The sequence below is a fragment of the Stenella coeruleoalba genome (genome assembly GCF_951394435.1).
Source record: "Stenella coeruleoalba genome assembly, chromosome: 3".
NCBI classification, from domain to species: Eukaryota; Metazoa; Chordata; class Mammalia; order Artiodactyla; family Delphinidae; genus Stenella; species Stenella coeruleoalba.
The window spans coordinates 158,634,139-158,653,649 of NC_137148.1; the positions used below are offsets into that span (position 1 = coordinate 158,634,139).

General features: G+C 49.8%; 2 protein-coding genes across 3 annotated transcripts in view; both read left to right on the plus strand.

The window, feature by feature from the left end:
* The window catches only part of LOC307184937 (olfactory receptor 2V1-like), a gene marked incomplete at both ends in the record, with an annotated part of 395,233 nt that overhangs the window by 145,707 nt on the left and 230,015 nt on the right, over positions 1–19,511 (plus strand).
* Positions 5,441–17,734, plus strand: SH3BP5L (SH3 binding domain protein 5 like). 2 transcript variants are annotated; one of them, XM_079915824.1, is made up of 7 exons: positions 5,441–5,536; positions 5,982–6,596; positions 11,623–11,685; positions 11,855–11,983; positions 13,473–13,634; positions 15,105–15,278; positions 15,845–17,734. In XM_079915824.1, exons 2-7 carry the CDS (start codon positions 6,414–6,416, stop codon positions 16,289–16,291), a joined length of 1,158 nt encoding a protein of 385 aa, XP_079771950.1. In that variant the 5' UTR covers positions 5,441–5,536; positions 5,982–6,413; the 3' UTR covers positions 16,292–17,734. The 2 variants fall into 2 exon arrangements, with proteins under 2 accessions (XP_079771950.1, XP_079771951.1); XM_079915825.1 differs by having other exon boundaries at positions 5,466–5,526.

The following is a 19,511-nucleotide window of genomic DNA, read 5'->3' on the forward strand; positions in this document are numbered from 1 at the left end:
TCACCTGTTGCAATGAACTCATAATTTAAGTAGGACTCCTGGTATTTTCTTTTAAATGCAGCTTTCTTTTTGTTGGCGTCTTAGAGTCTTCTGCTGTCCCATCATTGGGTCTTTCCCCCTTTTCAAAGAAGCTCTCCAGCGACATTTGTTTTTTACTCATCTTGGCTAGGGTTAGCTTGTGGGCTTACCAAAACATGACTGAGACAAGTGTACAGTGTGGGAAAGAGGCGCGGATGGAAGTGGTAAATAAAATAATGGGCGGGCCATGCGCGGACTAAAATGTGTCCTATTCTGACTTAAAGTCTGCCAGCAGATGCAGCTGTACAATTGAAGTACATCAACTCACTTGCCACTATAAAGCCTGCCACCAGATGCAGCTTAATTGTCACTTGCCACTCACTGGTAGGGTTTTGATATGAGTCTGCAAGCAATTGACTTTTTATGGTCTCTGTGCAGTCAAACCTCTCTGTTAATGATAATCTGTATTTGCAGCTATCCCCCAGCGCTAGCATCACTCCCTCAGCTCCACCTCAAATCATCAGGCATTAGATTCTCATAAGGAGCACGCAACTTATATCCCTCACATGCGCAGTTCACAGTAGGGTTCGCGGTCCTATAAAAATCTAATGCTACCGCTGATCTGACAGAAGGCGGAGCTCAGGTGGTAATGCAAGCGATGCGGAGCGGCTGTAAATACAGATGAAGCTTTGCTTGCTTGCCTGCCACTCACCTCCTGCCATTTGGCCCAGTTCCTAACAGGCACGGACCAGTACCGGACCGTGGCCTGGGGTTTGGGGACCCCTGGTGTAGAGGAGACTGGTTGAGGATAATTCCAAAGCTTTTCAAGCCATATAAATGGACTAATTGGGATATTTCTGGACTCACTGTTCGGTATTGATGTCATGCATTTAAGTGACATTGGCCAGTCCCAGAGGAGTGACTAGGATGGTGATAGATACATCACATAACTGAATGGGCTGAGAATATTTAACCTGGAAAAGAGAAATTTGTACATGATGACTGTACACAAGGTTTGACACACATGTGAAAGAGGGCTCGATTACAGAACTTTCTTTTGTGTAGCTATGGAGGGGAGAACTCAAACCATGAAGAGAAAATACAGGAAGGTGTATTTTTGTTTCTTATGGGAGTCATTATAGACGGGAATGATAATTGGAACAGTAATAATGAGTGTAGTGAGAGAAAGTTAGAAGGTCAAGAATAAAGTTATGGGCATATTTGACAACTTGAAAATATTGGATCCCAATGGTTGTCTTTCTCCACAAATCTACATCAATAAATAACTCCCAACATGGTTCCATAAATATTCAAGACATTTATGGAGGGCCTACTATATGCCAGGTAGTGTTCCAGGCATCGGCGAATACAGCTATGAACTGCCATATGAATTTCCCTAAAATAAGCTCTGGCTGTGTCATACTCCTGCTCAAAAACTGTCAAAGGTTTTTATTAACCACTAAATGAAGTTTACTCTCCTGATACGATATTAAGTCCCTTTTTCACCTGTTCCAACCTGCCTTTCCAGTCTGTTCTCTCCAACTCTCCACTAAACTGGATCAAGTTATTTAACCTCTAGTTCCTTAATTGTAAAATGGAGGTGCAATATACCTCAGTTTGTTGTCATGAGGATCAAATGAATAGATATAAACTGCTCAGAACAGTGCCTGTACAAGATAAGCACTGCATAAGTGTTTGCTTTTTTTATTGTCAAATGACATGAGCAAGTCAGGGAAAATAATTTACTTCTGGAAAACCCAGTAGATTTAACAAGGGTAGAAATAATTCTGGCATTTGAGTAAAGGCTGTCCCTTTTATCAACCTTTATTGGTAGACTCTATTTCTGGGAGCAGCAAGTATTCAATCAGATTTTTTTAAAAAACAGCTTTACTGAGGTATAATTGACATGCAAAATTTCAGATATTGAAATGTAAAGTTTGAAAACTTCTGACAAACGTATACACACATCAAATCTTCCTAACAATCAAGATAGAAAATACATCCATTACCCACAAGTTTCTGTGTGCTACTTTGTAATCCCTCCTACCACTCCCCTAGGCAACTACTGATCTGCTTTCTATCACTATACACTAGTCAACTAATATGTTTAATGAGCAACTGATGGTGGTATTTATTAAATATTTGACTGATAGGAAAAAACCCATAAAAGGTAGTTTCTACTGGTAGAAAAAAACAAACTAATAAAGGTAGCTTTTGGGCTTCCCTGGTGGCGCATTGGTTGAGAGTCCGCCTGCCGATGCAGGGGACACGGGTTCGTGCCCCGGTCCGGGAGGATCCCACATGCCGCGGAGCGGCTGGGCCTGTGAGCCATGGCTGCTGAGCCTGCGAGTCCGGAGCCTGTGCTCCGCAATGGGAGAGGCCACAACAGTGAGAGGCCCGCATACCACAAAAAATAAATAAATAAATAAATAAATAAATAAATAAATAAAGGTAGCTTTTAAACATGAAGATAACAGAGTTTTTGTATGAAGAAATTAATTTACTAATAAAAGAGATGAGTTGTGATGCTACCTAGTAATTGGTGATGTTACTAACATCTTTATATGGCTTTCATATTTTTATATTTCATTCATTCATCAACAGGGGTTGGTTGGTTGTTTATTTGTGTCAGGGACTGGAAGGCAGTACACTTGTGGTGGGGAGAACATTGATATTGTGCTGTCCAATATATTAGTCACCAGCCATGTATGGCTATCTTAACTTAAAATTTTAGTTCCTCAGTTGCACTAGCCACATTTTAAGCTCTCAAGCACCCCTCACATGGCTAGTGGCTACCATATTGAACAGTGTGGTTACAGAAATTAGCATCATTGCTCAAAGTTCTATTCTACAGAGCTAATTTAGAAGATTCTTGAGGTATATTATCTACAGGGGAGGTGAGGAAGGTCTAAGCTGAAGCAATGACAATGAAATGGAGAGGAGGGATCTCTCTGAGATACTTAATGTGATGCAGAGTGAAGACGGGGATTCATTTAGGATGTCTTCTAGGTTTCTCCTTGGAGTAAATAGGTTGATGATTAGAACCATTCACCAACAAAGTAAATATAGAAGCAGCAGCAGGATTTGGGAAAAGGGGATGAAATCAGATTTGTACACAATGAGTGAGAGGCAGCCATGGACTGGCCATTGGTCTGAGAAGCTTCTGGATCTCAGAATGTGATCTGTGGGGATTCTGGGTGGAGACAGAGGTCCAAGGAAGGAGCAGTAGCCATGGGTAGGAGTCAGAGCCATGCACTTGGTTGAGGGCTTTCAGAGAAATTAGGCTGCATGAGGTAAGAGACTAGCATCAGGGCTTGGGAAGCACTGACATTTAGGGCAGGGTTTTCAAACTGTGAGTGGCTCATGAAATCAACAGAATAGGTCTCCACCAGCATTAAAAATAACAGTATAGCAAATATTAATACGGTTTGCATATTGAGTAAAGATATTTTCCTGAAACTTTTGTTATGAATATATTTACATACATATATGTATACTAGGTTGCAAGGTAAAACATATTTCTGAGTTGTGATTAGTTTGAATATTGCCAATTTATAAAATGAGCACCACAGACTATAAGTTACAGGCTGCTAGTTCCTGGCATGTAGCAGACACTCAGTAAACACACTGTATGAAGGAATTAACCAACAGGTCAGAGAAGTAAGAGGAAACCCAGGACAAGGGTGACTCAGAAGCTAACCTCTTGCTACCTGAAACATTATCCAAACTCAGCAGAAAAACCGCTGGGGATATTACAGTCTATACATGATGAGATCACTTTTGCTCTTGGTGAGTGAGAGTTAACCCTGGGGGAGGCCAGTGGAGACATCAGGGAGGCTACTGAACCTCAGGATGTGATCTAGGAGCAGTCTGGGCATTACATGTATTTAAGATGTTTTCCCACCAAATGCAACAGATATGTGACAATTTGAAGCTCATGCCTGCTAAGGAATGAATGCACAGGCAAAAGACGCTGTGGGACAAAATATAAGGATAATAGATATTGTAGTAGTGCTGAACAGGAAAGGTTTAGAAAATTCAGGTTAGGGTACACAGAAGATGGTAGGTTAAATAGAACCATTACAGTGAAACTCCAGTTTTGCAAAATTCATGAGACTGGTAGATAACAAATAAGTAGTTTCTGATTTCTGTATGTAATTTTCATGGTTTTTGTACGGCACCTTAATAACAAAAAGGAATGTGATATGTCTGAGGCATCATTATCCATCAGATCTGTCTACTTAGAACTGTTAGGGTCTCGCTGATTCACTGGAGAAAAATCACTTCTGGAATTTAAAAAATAAAATTTCCAATTTTGTTGAAAAACATCCTTTAAATCATAATATATTAAACATCTTTTAAATCATAATATATTAAAAAATATATTTGGCTCTACTTCTTTAAAAAATTTTTTTTGTTTTTTTTCCCTGATGTGGTTATTCATGGGGCAAGGGGATGTAGGGAGGAGTTCCAAAGGGAAGAAGGAAAAATTCAGTCCATTTGACTTGTTCACCTCAGAGGAAGTTAGGTCTTTTGCAAAAATAAAACATCCATCCTGAAGCCTTCCCCTTAGGCCTCTCCTGGCGACACTCAGAAGTGATGACTTTAGGTCAGGTCCTTTCATTGATACACAAAGCCATGTAAACAAACTCCTCCTCCTCGCGGGCTTCTGAGCAGCGTGCACGAGAGCACTGAGTTCAGACTAACGAAACTTCTAAACAGTGTTCATGGGGTAATCAGTGACCCCACTGCAATGACGTTCAGTGGGACAGGGCCTGGCTCGGGAAGGGGCTGGCGAAGTGCAGCGCTGGGGCCATGGGGGGGACGCCGGCAGGAGAGATTTACCTATCAGAGCTGCCGTTTACACCCCGTTACGAACTAAGGGCACCGCTGACTTCACTTGAGTGAGGACAGTCATTCCTGGAAAACTACCCCTCGTCCCAGCAGCAGAGTCCGCTCGCGCCTGCCTTGAACGACGAAGACTGCTACGGCCGGAAACTCACAAGCCCACAAGCCCACTTCCGACTTCCGGGGCAAGGCCGGAAGTGACTTTGGGTGTAACCAGAACCCAGCGCCGTAAAGTAAGATGGCAGCAATCTCTTTGAGACGCTTGTCCAATCTCCGTTTTATTTCTAGCACTTCCTTATTCACCAGAGATTCTCGACTTCCATTACCCACCCTAGTTTTTCTCAGCACAACCCTCTCATATTTCAATGTCATTTATCAGTGGTGGAGGATGGGCCGGAGGCAACGTAAGGTGAGCGTCAGCGCCGTGACGCACCATTTCGTACGGAAACCGAAGGCTGGGCGGGGATGAGTGCTGGGGATATCCAGATGTGGCCTGGTTAGCGGGCGAGCGTGAGGGGGAGGGGCGAGAGGGCAGGAGGGCGTTGCTACAGGATGATGTATTTCCGTTTCCTCGCGGCCTTGTTGTACTTGGTTGGACAGGCTTGTTGCGGGAGGGCGGGGGAAGATTGTTCGCAGTGGAGAAGGTCCGCGCAAGGGAAGGTAAACTGAGGTAATGCCGAGAAGAGGGGCGCCTTTGCGCCCGGCTGCGTATGAGGTCTGGGGCTAGGGTCCTTGGGATTTAGGAAGAGCGGGGTTGGAGATGGGAGGCTCGGATAGTCCACAGGGTTAGAGAGAGAAGAGGAGGTGGGGTGGGGCTGGGGGTTACAAGGTGATTTGCAAAGCTGGATGGGGGTGGAATGGGGCGGCCAGAACAGAAGCGGGGAGGGTTGGAGGAGACGGTGGAGAGGATGAGAGTGCGGAGGGAAGTCTGGAAGGCGCTGGTGGGGGAGGGGCTGGGGCCGAGAGCCTGGAACGCGGGAAAGAAGTTGAGGGGGTTGGTCGGAATGTGGGGGTGTGGGAGGAAGGGGGCCGGGTTCTTCGGAGGCTGAGGGGTTGGAAGGGGCTGGTGGCCGACGTTCGAATGCTGACCATGTACTTGGCCTTTGTTTCCCCAGCAACTCCCCAGAGACTCTCATCCAGCAGCCTCTGCTCAGGCCCAGCCTTCTCTCCAGTTGCCACCACAGCCTGGAGGCGCCTGCCTCCACCCTCCCGAATGGTGCTCCTCCTCGCAGGCCTCGGCCCAGGATCCAGGCCCCCTTTGCCTCCTGTCTCGGAGCTGTTGCTCCGGGTCTCTTCTGGTGGACTCCCCGTGACGGGGAGGGAAGGACTTTTGCACATACAAGGCTATAGCTCTTGGGACCCCACCGGCAACTTGAATCTCGGCGTCTAACCGAGTGTGAGGTTCTTCCTGTGCCCTCTTTTTCCACCCTTTGAGAAGAGAAACCCTTCTTCTTGCCACCCAGAGCCCAGGAAGCCCCAAGCTGGGGCTCTGGTCCCAGCATGTCAGTCCTCTTTTTTGTATAGGGCTGTGCCCTCTCCCCATCAGCATGGCTGAACTCAGGCAGGTTCCAGGGGGACGGGAGACCCCACAGGGGGAGCTTCGGCCTGAGGTTGTAGAGGATGAAGTCCCACGGAGCCCAGTTGCAGAGGAGCCTGGAGGAGGTGGAAGCAACAGCAGTGAAGCCAAATTGTCCCCAAGAGAAGAAGAAGAACTGGATCCTAGAATACAGGTCAGAAGACTGAGCTGGGGGAGAGATAGGGAGATTAGATTCCAGCTTTTCTGAAGAGCTGTCAGATAAATGAGGGGTTAGACTTACTCTTTTCCCAGTGCACGGGCAGGAAAGGAAAACAAGTTTGTCAACAAATCATTGCAGTATAGTGTGACAAGCGAGAAAAGAGTTGTGTGCGGTGTGAGTACAGAGAAAGGCCCGGCCTGGGTGCCTGGGGTGTGTTGCTGAAGGCTTCACTGATGAAGTGAAGTGACAAATTGGCAATAGATGCAGGAAGCACACTTTAGGTCAGTAGAGAGTAGAACTGTTGTTTCTTTTCCAAATAAACAAAGGGGCTGTTGGCTCAGAGATGTAGCATGAGTGGGATGTGAGAGAAGATGGCTTTGAGATCGGGAGGCAGTTTTGAATCTTTTCCTCTCTCCTGCTTTCTCATCAGTGCCTCCCAGGGACATTCATGTTTGTGAGAGGTGAGACCTTTCAGACCTTTCTTATAAAGGTGGCATCAGGCTTAGGCCTGTAAGGAAATCTGATGTGTTCAGAACGTTGTATCAATTGTGGTCAGTCCTTAATAATACAGATTTCTGGCTCTGAGGATGCTGGGTCAGTCAAATGAATGGAAGAGCTGATTTGTTGCCTTGGAGCATTTACAGGCTACTTGGTAGAAGGGCAGAACTTTGTGAAGGAGACCTCAGAGCAGTGGGGGAGGAGGATAGGCGCCATGTGTAGTAGATGCATGGCCAAATGAGGCTGGATCTCAGTGTTTCTGGGCAGTGGTAGGGAAGGGCTTCCTGGAGAAGCTGTTTGGACAGGTGAGGGCCAGGGTGCTCCTGTGTGTTTGGGGCCTGAGTCTGCCATTTGGTATGGTAGCATCTCCAGGATTCTGATGTGGAGGTGACTCACACCTCTGTAGGTGAGCAAGAGCATCCCGGGGCTCTCATTCCTGGGCTTCTCTGTCAACAAACCTTTATTAGATTACTTCAGTGAGTCACGGAGATTTCAAAGCTCATCCTAGCATCTTCCTGCTCTCTCTTGGTGGGGTTTCCCAGGATGTGTGTGGAGAAACCGTGTCTGTGCTTATAGTGAAGCAGTAATGAGCCATTTGTTTACTGACATGAGTTAGTAATTTATTTCTGCTGTGTTTCATGGGCACTGTATTGAGAACAGCTCAATTTCTCCTGCTAGTTCTTTATAGATTTGTTGTCCACTGAGGAAACAAGTTGTGAAAAAAGCATTGGGCTGAGATTCAAGCAGCCTCTGGCCGGATGATTTGTGATTTTCATGTAAGTTATGTAACCTTTCCAAGCCTCAGTTTCTTCATCTGTAAAGTGAAGGGTTGGTCTAGCCGATTTGCTCAACTCATTTCTGCTCTGCTCTGACATAGTGCTATGATTCTTTTCTTTCACAAACTCTTTTGCCTGTCTTTGATGAAAGTTCATAGGTTGTGCTTTGAGAAAGAGACCTCTGTCTGTTTGTCAGGGAGGAGGGCCTGGTTGTCGTCCTTCATACACCCCTCTGCAACATTCCTTGCCCCCTTCCAGAGGAGAATCCACTGCAGTTTCTTTGCTCAGTCGCTCCTGTGTATTTTTCCATTGCTTACACAGGCAAAGGTGGTAGTATGAAAAGGCAGCTTTCATGTTGTGCTGTCCAGTAAAGTAGCCACTAGTTGCTTGTGGATACTTAAATCAACTAGGAATAAATAAAAATGAAAAATGCAGTTCCCCAGGTGCTGTTGGCAGTTGCAGATGTAGAACATTTCCATCATCACAGACGGTTCTGTTGTATGAGCTCTGTGAGGGTTGGAGACTACTGAGCAGCAGTAAGATTCACCTCGCCTTCAGTGAGCTTGCAGTGTTACTGGAGCAAGAGGGGCAGGCGGACCTTAGTCTCTCTTGCTAAACTGGAGGGCACATTGTGGAATGTTGTGGGCTACGTAGGGAGGCAAGGTCATGTTGTAGAGGCCTCCCTTGCTGATGAAGCTGGGCCAGTGCTCTGACCTCAGCAGGCATTCAGCATCTTCTTGCCACGTGGGAGAGGCAGCTTGGTGTGAGGGGTACCTTTCATGGAGGAGGCCGGTGGCATTCAGACCTTCTGGGTTTGGGCTCTTCTGGATGAGAAAGACATTGGGGTATGTGTCTTTTGAGTTTCTTTTTAGTGTTGACAGTGTACAAGATCATGTTATCCTGATACTATATTTCAGCACTTTGAATGGATCAGTGCATTCAGTCCATCAGAGCCTACCAGGGAACTTTAAAAGCACCCATTCCTGAGCTGTGCCCAGATATGTGAATTCTCCTTCTGGGTGGGGCGAGAAGTGCTTCTAATTGTGGCCTGTGAGAGTCCACTGATCCAAGGATATCCCAAAGGTGGAGACCCTATTCAGGTATTTTCTCAACTACCAGAAATGGTCCCTTAGGGCAAGGCTCTTTCTGATGTGGGGGGTGGGGAGTCTTGGCAGGCAGGCAGCTTGTGCCTCCTTGTCTGGTGGGATCCTTCTGGAAGTTGGAGGGAAGCCAGGTAGAGGCCAGCTCTAGGCCTGCGTGGAGTGTGCTGCCCCCCAGGGAAGTCCACTGGATGTGTCTCTGTGTCTTGACCTCAGCATACTTCTCTGAGGCCTCCAGGCTGGTCCTCAGCTTTCTGAGAGAGACAGAGTCCCAGTGGCAGGAAGGAATAAAGGAGGGTTGTACTAGGATGGGCCTGGGTCTCCTCTCCTATGACTTTTCTTAGCCCCCTTTATGATGGCACATTCTTTCCTCAGGTAAGTAGATGTGTGCACTCACCTGCTTCTCCTCAGAGTGACTCTGCAATCTCTGCGTCGTCTGATGTGTCGGTTTAGCTTTCTCTGGGCAGTCATTTTTACCTTATTTCTGAGTCTTTGGGTCATGTATCACCCTGGCCCTGCTGATGACTGTGGGCTTGAGTGTTTTTCTTTTTAATTGAGATATAGTTGATTTATAATCTTATGTAAGTTCCAGGTGTACAACATAGTGATTCACAGTTTATGAGATTATACTCCATTTTGGGCTTGAGTGTTTTAATGGCTTGCACAAGTTGGGCAGGAACATCTGTAGCCCAAGCGCCCGTGCCTTTGACTCAGTGGCCTGGCATCGTTGGAATGCGCCCGGTGTGCTCTGAGGAGGCTGCCCTCCCTGCTGGCTGCAGGCTCACAGATGGATGACGTACGCTGACTCAGACTTCATCCTCCTTGAATTCCATTTCAGCCGGGTGCCAGGAGTCCCCTGGTGGAGCAGGCCAAATGGAATGTGTTGCCAACGGCCCAAAACAGAGCCCTGGCTGCTTGTTGGCTTCCTGCTCTGCTTTGCCCTGGGTCTGCCTCAGCCGGGCTGCCCCCATCCCCCACCCCCTTGCCCACCTTGCCCTCCAGCCTGCTCTGCTCGCCAGTCTCTTTGTCCTGCTAGAAAGAGCTTTGTGACTCCGCGGGGCAGACCTCAGAGTCAACAGGAGGCCTTTTTTTAAATTGCTGGAGGTGCTTCGTGGATATGAGTTTCTGTATAGAAAGACATGCCTGCTTCTGTGGGTCAATAGCCAGAGCCTTTCACATGCCTGGATTTGTTATATGTTTCTTTCTTTGTGTTCTACCTTACACTGTAATTAGAGCACACAACTTGGTTTCTTAGATTCTTACTTGCTGACTCAAGTTTTTTAGGGCTGGAGATGGGGTATAGAAATGGACTAAAGGGGGATCACACACTGGGTTGTTGGAAGGGCCAAATGAGGTGTGAGAGCAGTGATGGCAGTGTCACTCACTACCAAGTGCAGGTTGTGTCTGGGCCATGGGCAGTAAGCAGACACCATGCTGGCTACTGCTGGCCTGTCCAGGGGCTGCAGGGCTCCTGGAGGAGGATCCTGTAGCCGAGCATCAGGCATCTCTCTGGGTATTGCTCCTCCTCAGGAGTGTCATTGGCTCACTGGACCCCAGGAACTTCACCAAGGGGAGGGGAGGATACTCAAGGCCAGCACCCTCCCTGCTCTCTGCCACTGAAAGGCCTGGGTGGCTTGCTTCTTTTGCCAGCCCTGGGACCAGTGAGGCGTTCAAGCCAGCGTGTCTGGTGACTTCTTCCTGAGCCTCTTTCTCTCTCCCTCCCTCCCACAGGATCTACCTGGGGTCCTGTCACCACTGCCCAAGCAGGCCTAGAGGCCTCTTGAACCATGCATTCTTCTCTAATCTTGACCTTAATTGTCCACGAAGCCCTAATGATTTTGCATCCTATATTTCCTTGGGGTCTGCCCTCTCCTCTCCCACCTGGAGAACTACAGACAGCCTCCACGTTTGTCTCCCTGGCCCCTCCAAGCTTTCCCTACATTGCCCATCTCTGCCTTCCTAGACCACCAGGTGGCATTAGTCTCTGAGGGGTTCCCCCTGCCATTGGGAGAAGCCCTAGTATCCTGTCCCTGTGCCACAGCCCCTCTGGCTTCTCACCCAATAATCTGCCTTCCCTGGGCACCTGCTCTCCTTTTGATTCCCAGCCCCTACCATGCCCACCCCTCACGTGGCTCCTCACGCCACTGAGGGCCTGTTGCTTACTTATTGGGCCGGAGCTGCCACCTCTTTGTGTTCTGAATCCTCAGGTCTCATGGTGCTGAACTGTGATAAGTGTGTAGTAAAAGTATGCTGAGTGAATGGCCCAGCGGGTGTGTTCTCTCTGGGACAGAGACCGTTAGCCCTGAAGGAGACTCCTTCTGGCTGGAGTACGAGGAGGAGGTGGTGCAGTCTGATGGAGAGAGCACAGGCTTGTTGCCACTTTGCTGTGTGCATAGGAGTTTTCCATACTCTGAACCTCAATTTTCTCATCTTTAAAATGGGGGTTTAGAGGTGGAATTGTGAGGATTACAGGAGGCTATATATTACTCTGTCTCTGACAGGAGGCATTTGACAATGACCTCCTGCTGCATTTCTACACTTCCCTGGTTGGCTGGGCTTTCCCTCTGTGTACTGTGCTCCTGCCCTGCCTGGTTCATGTGAGGCTGCTTACTTCCACTGCTCTAACTTTCTGCCCCTCTCTGGCAGGAGGAGCTGGAGCATCTGAACCAGGCCAGTGAGGAGATCAACCAGGTGGAGCTGCAGCTGGATGTGAGTGTTGCTCCTTTTCCACACACTCCTGGGCTGGTTCCAAAGGTGTTTTCATCATTTTCCCTCCTCTTTCAGTACAGTGGCAGGGGAAGAGGCATGTATGGAAAACAAGAGGGGCTGGGACCCACACGCATGCCTCCCTCTGCCCATGTCCCTATCCTTTTGCCAGGAAGCCAGGACCACCTACCGGAGGATCCTGCAGGAGTCAGCAAGGAAGCTCAACACGCAGGGCTCCCACTTGGGGAGCTGCATCGAGAAGGCCCGGCCCTACTATGAGGCTCGGCGGCTGGCTAAGGAGGTATGACCCACATTCTGAGGTAGGGGCCGCATGCAGAGCCTGGCCCTGTACTCTTCTGTCTCTGTATGGGGTGTGAGATAGATCACCATTCTTTTCCTCTTCTGTTCCCCTTGGTTCATGTCTCTCTTTTCTTTGTTTGCTCCTCCACCCCATTACCCATTTCCTTCTTTTTAAATTTTTCTTTGCACAAATAATGTGGGCTCACTATTGGAAGGCTGTAATTGTAACCTGTAACTATAAAACAAGGTAGGAGAAGAAAACCGATATTTCCCCAAATCCAACCATGTGCATGTTTCATGATTTTTGTACCTGGGATTTGTTTAGTCAAGTATGGTAAGGTGACAGACACAGAGACAGCTGCCTTCAAAGAAGAATTTATGACTTAACAGTTCCTAAGAGAAAAGGACCTGCCACATCATGCAGGGCTACATGGGGAAGTACCTGAGTGGGTGAGGAGGCAGAAAATGTGAGGGGAAAGCTTGGCTTAGAGCTTTTATTGTAGAGCCTTTATTGTGGTTTTTATGGGAAGGAATGGGTAGGGCAGGGTAGGCAACTTTGAGCCAATTTAAGATTGGCTAGTTTGAATAATTGAGGCAGGTTCTGGGCTATAGGGGTGGTCTCTAGTTTTCTGGTCCTGGCCCTTCAGTGATTTAGGGCAGGGGAAATACTGGCTTGCTGTGTGATAGATGGGCTTTGGATTGGTTGATTTGCATATGAAGAGTGTGCTCACATTCCTAGGAGTGTGTCTGTAGGAATTAGCCAGCCCTAGGAGAGCCAGCAAGGCCTCCAAGATATCAAAGCATCATAAAACATAGAAAATAAAAAATGTGATTAATATAGCACAAATAATTCCTTAAATTTTTTTTGTATATATCCTGCCAATATGGGATCACATATGTACAATTTTTATTCCTTTATTATATTAGGACATGTTTCCATGTCAAGAAATACCCATACTTGCCATTATTTTTAAGGGCTTCTTAATATTTCTTTATATTAGATGTACTGTTATTCGTTTAACCAGTTCTCTGTAACTGAAAACTTAGGTTTGTTTCCAGTTTTTTGTTTGGTAAATACGGTTGTGATGATATCTCCAAGCACTTGTCTGGTTATTTCATTCAGTTTACCTGCTGGACTGGAGTTGATGGTCTCAACCATCAACTAACCACCTTCCAACTAAAGGTAGTGGATTTTTCTTTGTTCTCCCTAGGGCAGAAGGCCAGCAGCCTTCGAGAGCGCTGGATTTACACACTCACCCTCCACTGCAGTATCCTTCTTTTTCTACATATATTTCTTCTCTGAGCTATATCCTTGCAACGTATTCTTCATAGAATTTTACTTCCTCAGCATTTATTCTTAGTGCAGTTTGGGAAGTGAAGCCAACATTGCAGTGGGCCTTCCTCCTTCTCTTGTCCTTGCCCAGGGCGGGTCTCCATGGGCAGCCAGGGGTCCTTTGAGGCTCCCTATCCTGATGGTCCTTTCCCTCCAGGCCCAGCAGGAGACACAGAAGGCAGCACTGCGGTATGAGCGGGCTGTGAGCATGCACAACGCTGCCCGGGAGATGGTGTTTGTGGCTGAGCAGGGCGTCATGGCTGACAAGAACCGGCTGGACCCCACGTGGCAGGAGATGCTCAACCACGCCACCTGCAAGGTGAGCCAGGCAGTGCCAGTAGGTCCCTCCTGCCAGTTCCTGTACTTCCTTTCCTTTCCCTGCATCCTGTCACCTTCCTTAATCCTTTCTCTCCTGCACTCCAGACTTCCCTCCGTTTTGATTCTGTTTCAGGCAAAATCTGGTCCTTGCTCTCTGCCCTGTTTGGCCTCCAGTGTATCCCATATACACTTCCTTCTGACTTAGAATGTCTTTCTGGGTTCTTCTTGAACCTTTGCCTCCAGATGTGGGACTAACCCAAATAGTTCATTCCTGCTGATTGCTCTGGATTCAACACTCTTTTGTTATGTTTAGCTGTGACCCCTTGCTTCTATTTGCTGAATGTTCTCCCTTTCTTGCTTTTGAGCTCTGCCAGTGTACCTTGGTTTTTGAAGTACGATTTGTGTATTATTTCCAAGCTACTCTATGGCTACCAGGGAGTGGGAGGACCCCTGGCATCAGCTCTAGTCTGCCACCTTCACCTTGTAAAGGGCAAGTGTCTTAGTCTATTAGGGCTGTTACAATAAAATAACAGACTGGGTGGTTTAAACAACAGATGTTTATTTTTCACAGTTCTGGAGGCTAGGAAGTTCAAGATCAAGGCATAGGCAGATTTGGTTTCTGCAGTGGGCCTGCTTCCTGGTTCCCAGATGGCCAGCTGTCTTTTCACTGTGTTCTCACATGGCCGAAGGGGCTAGGGAGCTCTCCAAGGCCTCTTTTATAAGGAAACTAATTCCATTTGTGAGAGCTCCCACCTCTTGACCTAATCATCTCTCAGAGGGCCCACCTCCAGGGTTAGGATTTCAACATAAGAATTTTGGGGGGGTAGAAACATTTAGTCTGTAGCAGTACGTGTCAGCTCCTGAGGAGTAGTCATGTCTTGAGGTTCTTTGTGTGCTCCTTAGTCCAGGCCCATGGCCTCACGCAGAGCAGGAGCTCCACTTCCACTCTGGAACTCACACAGAGGAGAGCATGATACCGAGGGAGGGGTTGTTGAAACTGTGTGTAGGCGGGGTCAGCCCCTTGGTCCTGGTAGATGAGGTGGCTGGAGCCCTTGCCTGCTACCTGCTCAGGCACAGAAACCTGGAGAACTCAGTGCAGAGCTGTGGCTCCCCACAGTGAGGCTCCTCCCTTCCCCCAGCCCTAGCCCCCAGCACTGAGGGCTCTCTGAGGACCATGGCTGTGGCAGATGTGCTCACAGGTGGACATTCCCTACACGCTCACAAGTGGTCCAGAGGGCCCCGGCACCTCTTGGTAGCAACGAACCTGAGAGGCGGTTGGTACAGGTAACAATAGGCAGGTACAAGGACTCACTGTTCTCTTTTGTGTCTTGGGAGCTCAGTGCTCTCTCCAGGCTCTGCAGTGGGGGATCTCCCCCAGGGTAACATTTGGAGTGGCAGCCTGAGCAGGCTATAGGGGCAGGAGGGTGGGACCGAGTTCAGTGATGTGTGCCCTCCATCCCACCTGGGCCAGGTGAATGAGGCCGAGGAGGAGCGGCTTCGTGGTGAGCGGGAACACCAGCGGGTGACGCGGCTGTGCCAGCAGGCTGAGGCTCGGGTTCAGGCCCTGCAGAAGACCCTCCGGCGGGCCATTGGCAAGAGCCGCCCCTACTTCGAGCTCAAGGCCCAGTTCAGCCAGATCCTGGAGGTAGCTGAGTGGGAGAGGGGGAGGGTGAGTGGACGGAGGATGGGGGAGGGGGCAGGCATAGAAAGGGAGGGCAGGTAGAGGGGACACCAATCTGCTTTTCTGGGCCATCCACCAGGCCAGTGCAGAGGAACCGGTGTGCTCAGAATGACCCCGCAGGAGTGGGAGGTGGGGTTAGGAAGTGAGTGCTGGCAGAGAAGGGAGGTAAAGGAGAAAAGGTGAGAATTGGGGGAGACCGGGGAGAATGGGGCAAAGGAATCGGCCAGATAGGGAAAGGCAACAATGGGGAGAGGGGGAAGAGCGGGTGGGAATGAAGACCTGGGAGGAAGGCCCCGGAAGGTCAGGCAGGAGCAGGGAAGGTTGCTGGGGAAGGAGGACCCCAGGAGGAGGAGGAGTGGAGAGAGGCTGGGTGGAGCACTGCAGATTAGTGGTTGGTGGTGAGCAGAGCCGAGGGCCTGGGACGGGAGACCCCAGCGCAGAATGCTGAGTGGGCCTGACAGGACTTGGCAGCTCCAGGGGCCTCGGATAGTTGCCCAGAGGGTCACCTGACTCTGACCCTCCCTCTGCAGGAGCACAAGGCCAAGGTGACAGAGCTGGAGCAGCAGGTAGCCCAGGCCAAGACCCGCTACTCAGTCGCCCTGCGCAACCTGGAGCAGATCAGCGAGCAGATTCATGCGCGGCGCCGGGGCCAGCTCCCTCACCCCGCGGGCCAGCTGCGCTCTTCCCCAGTGGGGGCCGAGGCCGGGCCTGATGGTGGCGAGGATGGGGACAGCGGGATCATCGAGGGGGCCGAGGGCGGGGGGCTGGAGGAGGGTGTCAGCCTGGGGCCTGGCCCTGCCCCCGACACGGACACGCTGAGCCTGCTGAGCCTGCGCACTGTGGCTTCAGACCTGCAGAAGTGCGACTCCGTGGAGCACCTGCGGGGCCTCTCGGACCACGCCAGTCTGGATGGCCAGGAGCTGGGTCCCCGGAGTGGGGGTCGTAGCGGCCGCCACCAGCGCAGTATCAGCCTGTAGCCCTGTGCTCAGGGTGGCTGGTGCAGTCTTAACCACCACTGGCCCATGGAGGGCCCTGCAGGCTCCTAGCTCCCTCTCCTCGGGCCCTCGCTTCCCCCAGAGAGGTCAGGTTGGCTGTGTCTTGAGTCTTTCCTGTCTTCCTCACCCTGCCCTGCCCCCGACAGGTGGCAGCTCTCTTTGCCTTACCCTTTCAGAAGGCTTGTCTTTGGCTCTCACATCTCCCTTCCGCCTGCTGGCCCCTCACAGTCTGATACTGTTTGCTGCCCTCTTTTTGACTTCTTCCATCTGTCTGGTTTTTCCCCTCAGGGAAATTTGTCTAGAAGGCACAGGGACACCATCAGAGAAGGTGGGTGCTGGACCTGGGTCCTGGCATCTTGGCCCCCCCAAGCTTGAGTGAATGGACGGGTGCCCCTCCCACCTACCCATCTCCCGAGTGGTCCCGAGTGGCAGGGATGCTGCCGAGCCCTCCTAGCAGCCCAGCGCCCCAGTCCTCTGTCCCAGCCTGCCTGTGTGTAACATGTAAGATGCACTGTGGGACTGTGTGACTCTGGAAGACACCACCCATCCCTTTAGTGCTCCCTCCTCATAACCTAAGCCACTTTGCTATGTGTGCCTCAAAGCAGGACTTGAGGGATACTGGTGTCAGGGAAGGTGAAACCCAATCTCATCATTGATAAAGGGGGCACCACCAACTCCAAACAGACTCCCGTGTGTGTGGTGTTTCCCCAGCTTGGCTGGGTCCTTAACATTGCCAAGGTGCTAGTGAATCCATGTTGGGGGATGGAGATGTAGTGAGGTCCTGATGGCTGAAGGCCTTGCCATTCCTGCTGTGGAGTTAGGTTAATTTACTTTTTCTGGGTAGAGGATGCTGAACCAAATCTCAGCATCCTCCTGCAGGGTAGAGTTGGGGAACTTGGTGCTCAATTGCTCTCCCTCGCTCTTCCCCAAACCAAACAGTACCTAGTCCATGATCCCTTGGGGGGTGCTCAGGTTTGGCTGCAGAGCCTCCACTGATATGGGGAAGGTTTGGCCTGGGGTGAGGGAACCCGCCCTCCATAGGGAGCTGCTTCAGGTGTCTGGTGGTACTCCTGTGCTGCGTGGGGCGGGGGAAAGGTAGGGAAGCCACACTGGATCTAGGTGCCTTGGGAGCACCAATCCTCCTGTCCCACCCCAGGAGGGCTGAGAGCTGGACTCTGGACAGGAGAACTTGTGCCTAGGCCTGTGTGCTGCTGCCGTTGACTGGGGGAGGAGCAGGCCTTCGAATAGAAGGTGTCTCCCTGTCCCAGGGTTGAGGCAGTTTGGTCATGATGAGAACTGCCAGGTTTGAGGTGGCCATGGGGGGAGGGAAGAAGGGGGAGGACGTGGGCGTGCGTGCGTGCATGCATGTGCCTGTGTGTATGGGGGAAAAGGGTCTGCCCCTGATTTTATTTAAATAAAATAGTTTATGTAACAGTAATGTTTATTGTCCCTTTCAGGGAGGGAAGAGGAGAAAGGGGTGAGGATGGAGAGTGGGAAGGAACAGGGTGAAGCGGGATGCTCTTTTGATGGGGTAGTCAGAGGTCTCTTGGGAGGTGAAGGTTGAGATGGATCAAACCCAGGCAATGAGAGGAGGGAAGGCTTATGGCCACAGGGCTGGGGTGAATGCGCACCAAGTCGGTGGTGCCCTGCAACCCCCTACCCTTCCAGCTTACCCGCCAAGGAGGGCTCTGCAGGGTGGAGTGGGTGTTGTCAGCCACTGGTGGTGCAGACAAGATGATGGTGCCAATCCTGGATGTGAGCATGAAGAAAGGGGAGGGACAAGTAGCCTTGTGGGATTTAGCAAATATACAGGATGCCCAGCTAAACTTGAATTTCAGATAAACGATGTTTTTGGCCCCTGCAGTGTTAAGGACATACTTAGATACTAAGTTGTTTGTCATCTGTCTGAAATTAAAATTTAACATAGATAAAAGGTGACTCCCAAGTCAGGGCTTGACCTGTTGGTGGGTCAGGAGGGGTTTGAATACATTTGGACCCACTGCCTGTGAAACATCTGGTGGAATCAGGTTGGGGAAGAGATGAGAACTTCAGGAGCTGAGGAAGTGGAGAGTGAAGGCTCTCGACCAAACCTCACCAAGGGTGCACCTATATTTATAGCCAGGTGAGGAGGGAGTCAGCTAAGGGATGGAGAAGGTGCTGCCAGGGAGGAGGAGGGGGAGACCCACTGGAAACCTGGTGGGAAAAGGGTGTCCTGAAGATCTTTAAGGGGCAAGGTGAAGGCCAGGAGTTGAAGGGACAGGAGGGCAGAAGAGTGACCCTGGTGACCTCAGGTGGTAGATGGGCCATTAGGAGCCTTTGTACCCTTTGACCAGACTGTCCAGGTGTGAGACTGCCTTTCCTGACCTGGCTTATTGATTGAGAAATAAGCAAAGTGTGATAAGGCACATGGGTGCCAAAATACTTCCTTTATCACTGGAAAAGCTGCTGTGACTGTATGTGTGGTCTCTGTCCTTGGGCAAGTGGCCTTTCTGAGATGATTCGCCAGGGTCATACTTCCCTACCCAGTCTGTGGCAGTGTGGAACATGTAAGGCTCCTGGTGCAAAGGAACCCTAGAAAAGAAGGGCAGGCTGTGCCCACCCAGTTTCTCCATGCAGAATCACCTACCAGAAAAGGCAATAGTGGAGAGAGAACATGAGGGTTGGCGCTAATGGCTAACCATGGCAAATGTGCCCCCTAGCCCTATCGTAACAATAGTGGATTGCACTCACCCAGTGTATCTCACATGCCAGGCATATGCATCAATCCATTTAGTACCCATAACAATATTATGGGGTAGGTAGCACCACAGTTGCTTTTTTCCAGGTAAGAATACAGGCATAGTAGGGGTGCCCATTCTGCCCTTAGCCTTGTAGGAGGTAATGGAGGCAGTTGGACTCTAGAGTCTAAACACTTCAGCCCTTGAGTGAAGCCCCTCACAGGAGCTAGAGGTGAGAAAGTAGAGGGAGTGTGTGTAGTCAGCTCTTAGGAAGTTTTACTGGGAAGGGGAGCTGAGAAATAACAGGATGGTCAAGGAATTTTAAAGTAAGCAAGAGATGGTCAAGTTATGGGGGATGTGGAGTCTCTTCTCCCCATGTCATATGTCCTAGTGGTAATGACTTCTTTTGAGCTATGTCCCCCTCAAGTGAGCAGCTGGGCCTCAGTCTCCCTGGCACCCAGCTCACGCCCAGCACCTAATAGATG

Bases quoted from the DNA above. Each gene is read 5' to 3' on its own strand.
- SH3BP5L (XM_079915824.1), top strand. From the start codon at position 6,414: ATGGCTGAACTCAGGCAGGTTCCAGGGGGACGGGAGACCCCACAGGGG. The intron at 11,686-11,854 runs GTGAGTGTTGCT...TCCTTTTGCCAG, and splicing joins AGGTGGAGCTGCAGCTGGAT to GAAGCCAGGACCACCTACCG. The intron at 15,279-15,844 runs GTAGCTGAGTGG...CTCCCTCTGCAG, and splicing joins AGTTCAGCCAGATCCTGGAG to GAGCACAAGGCCAAGGTGAC.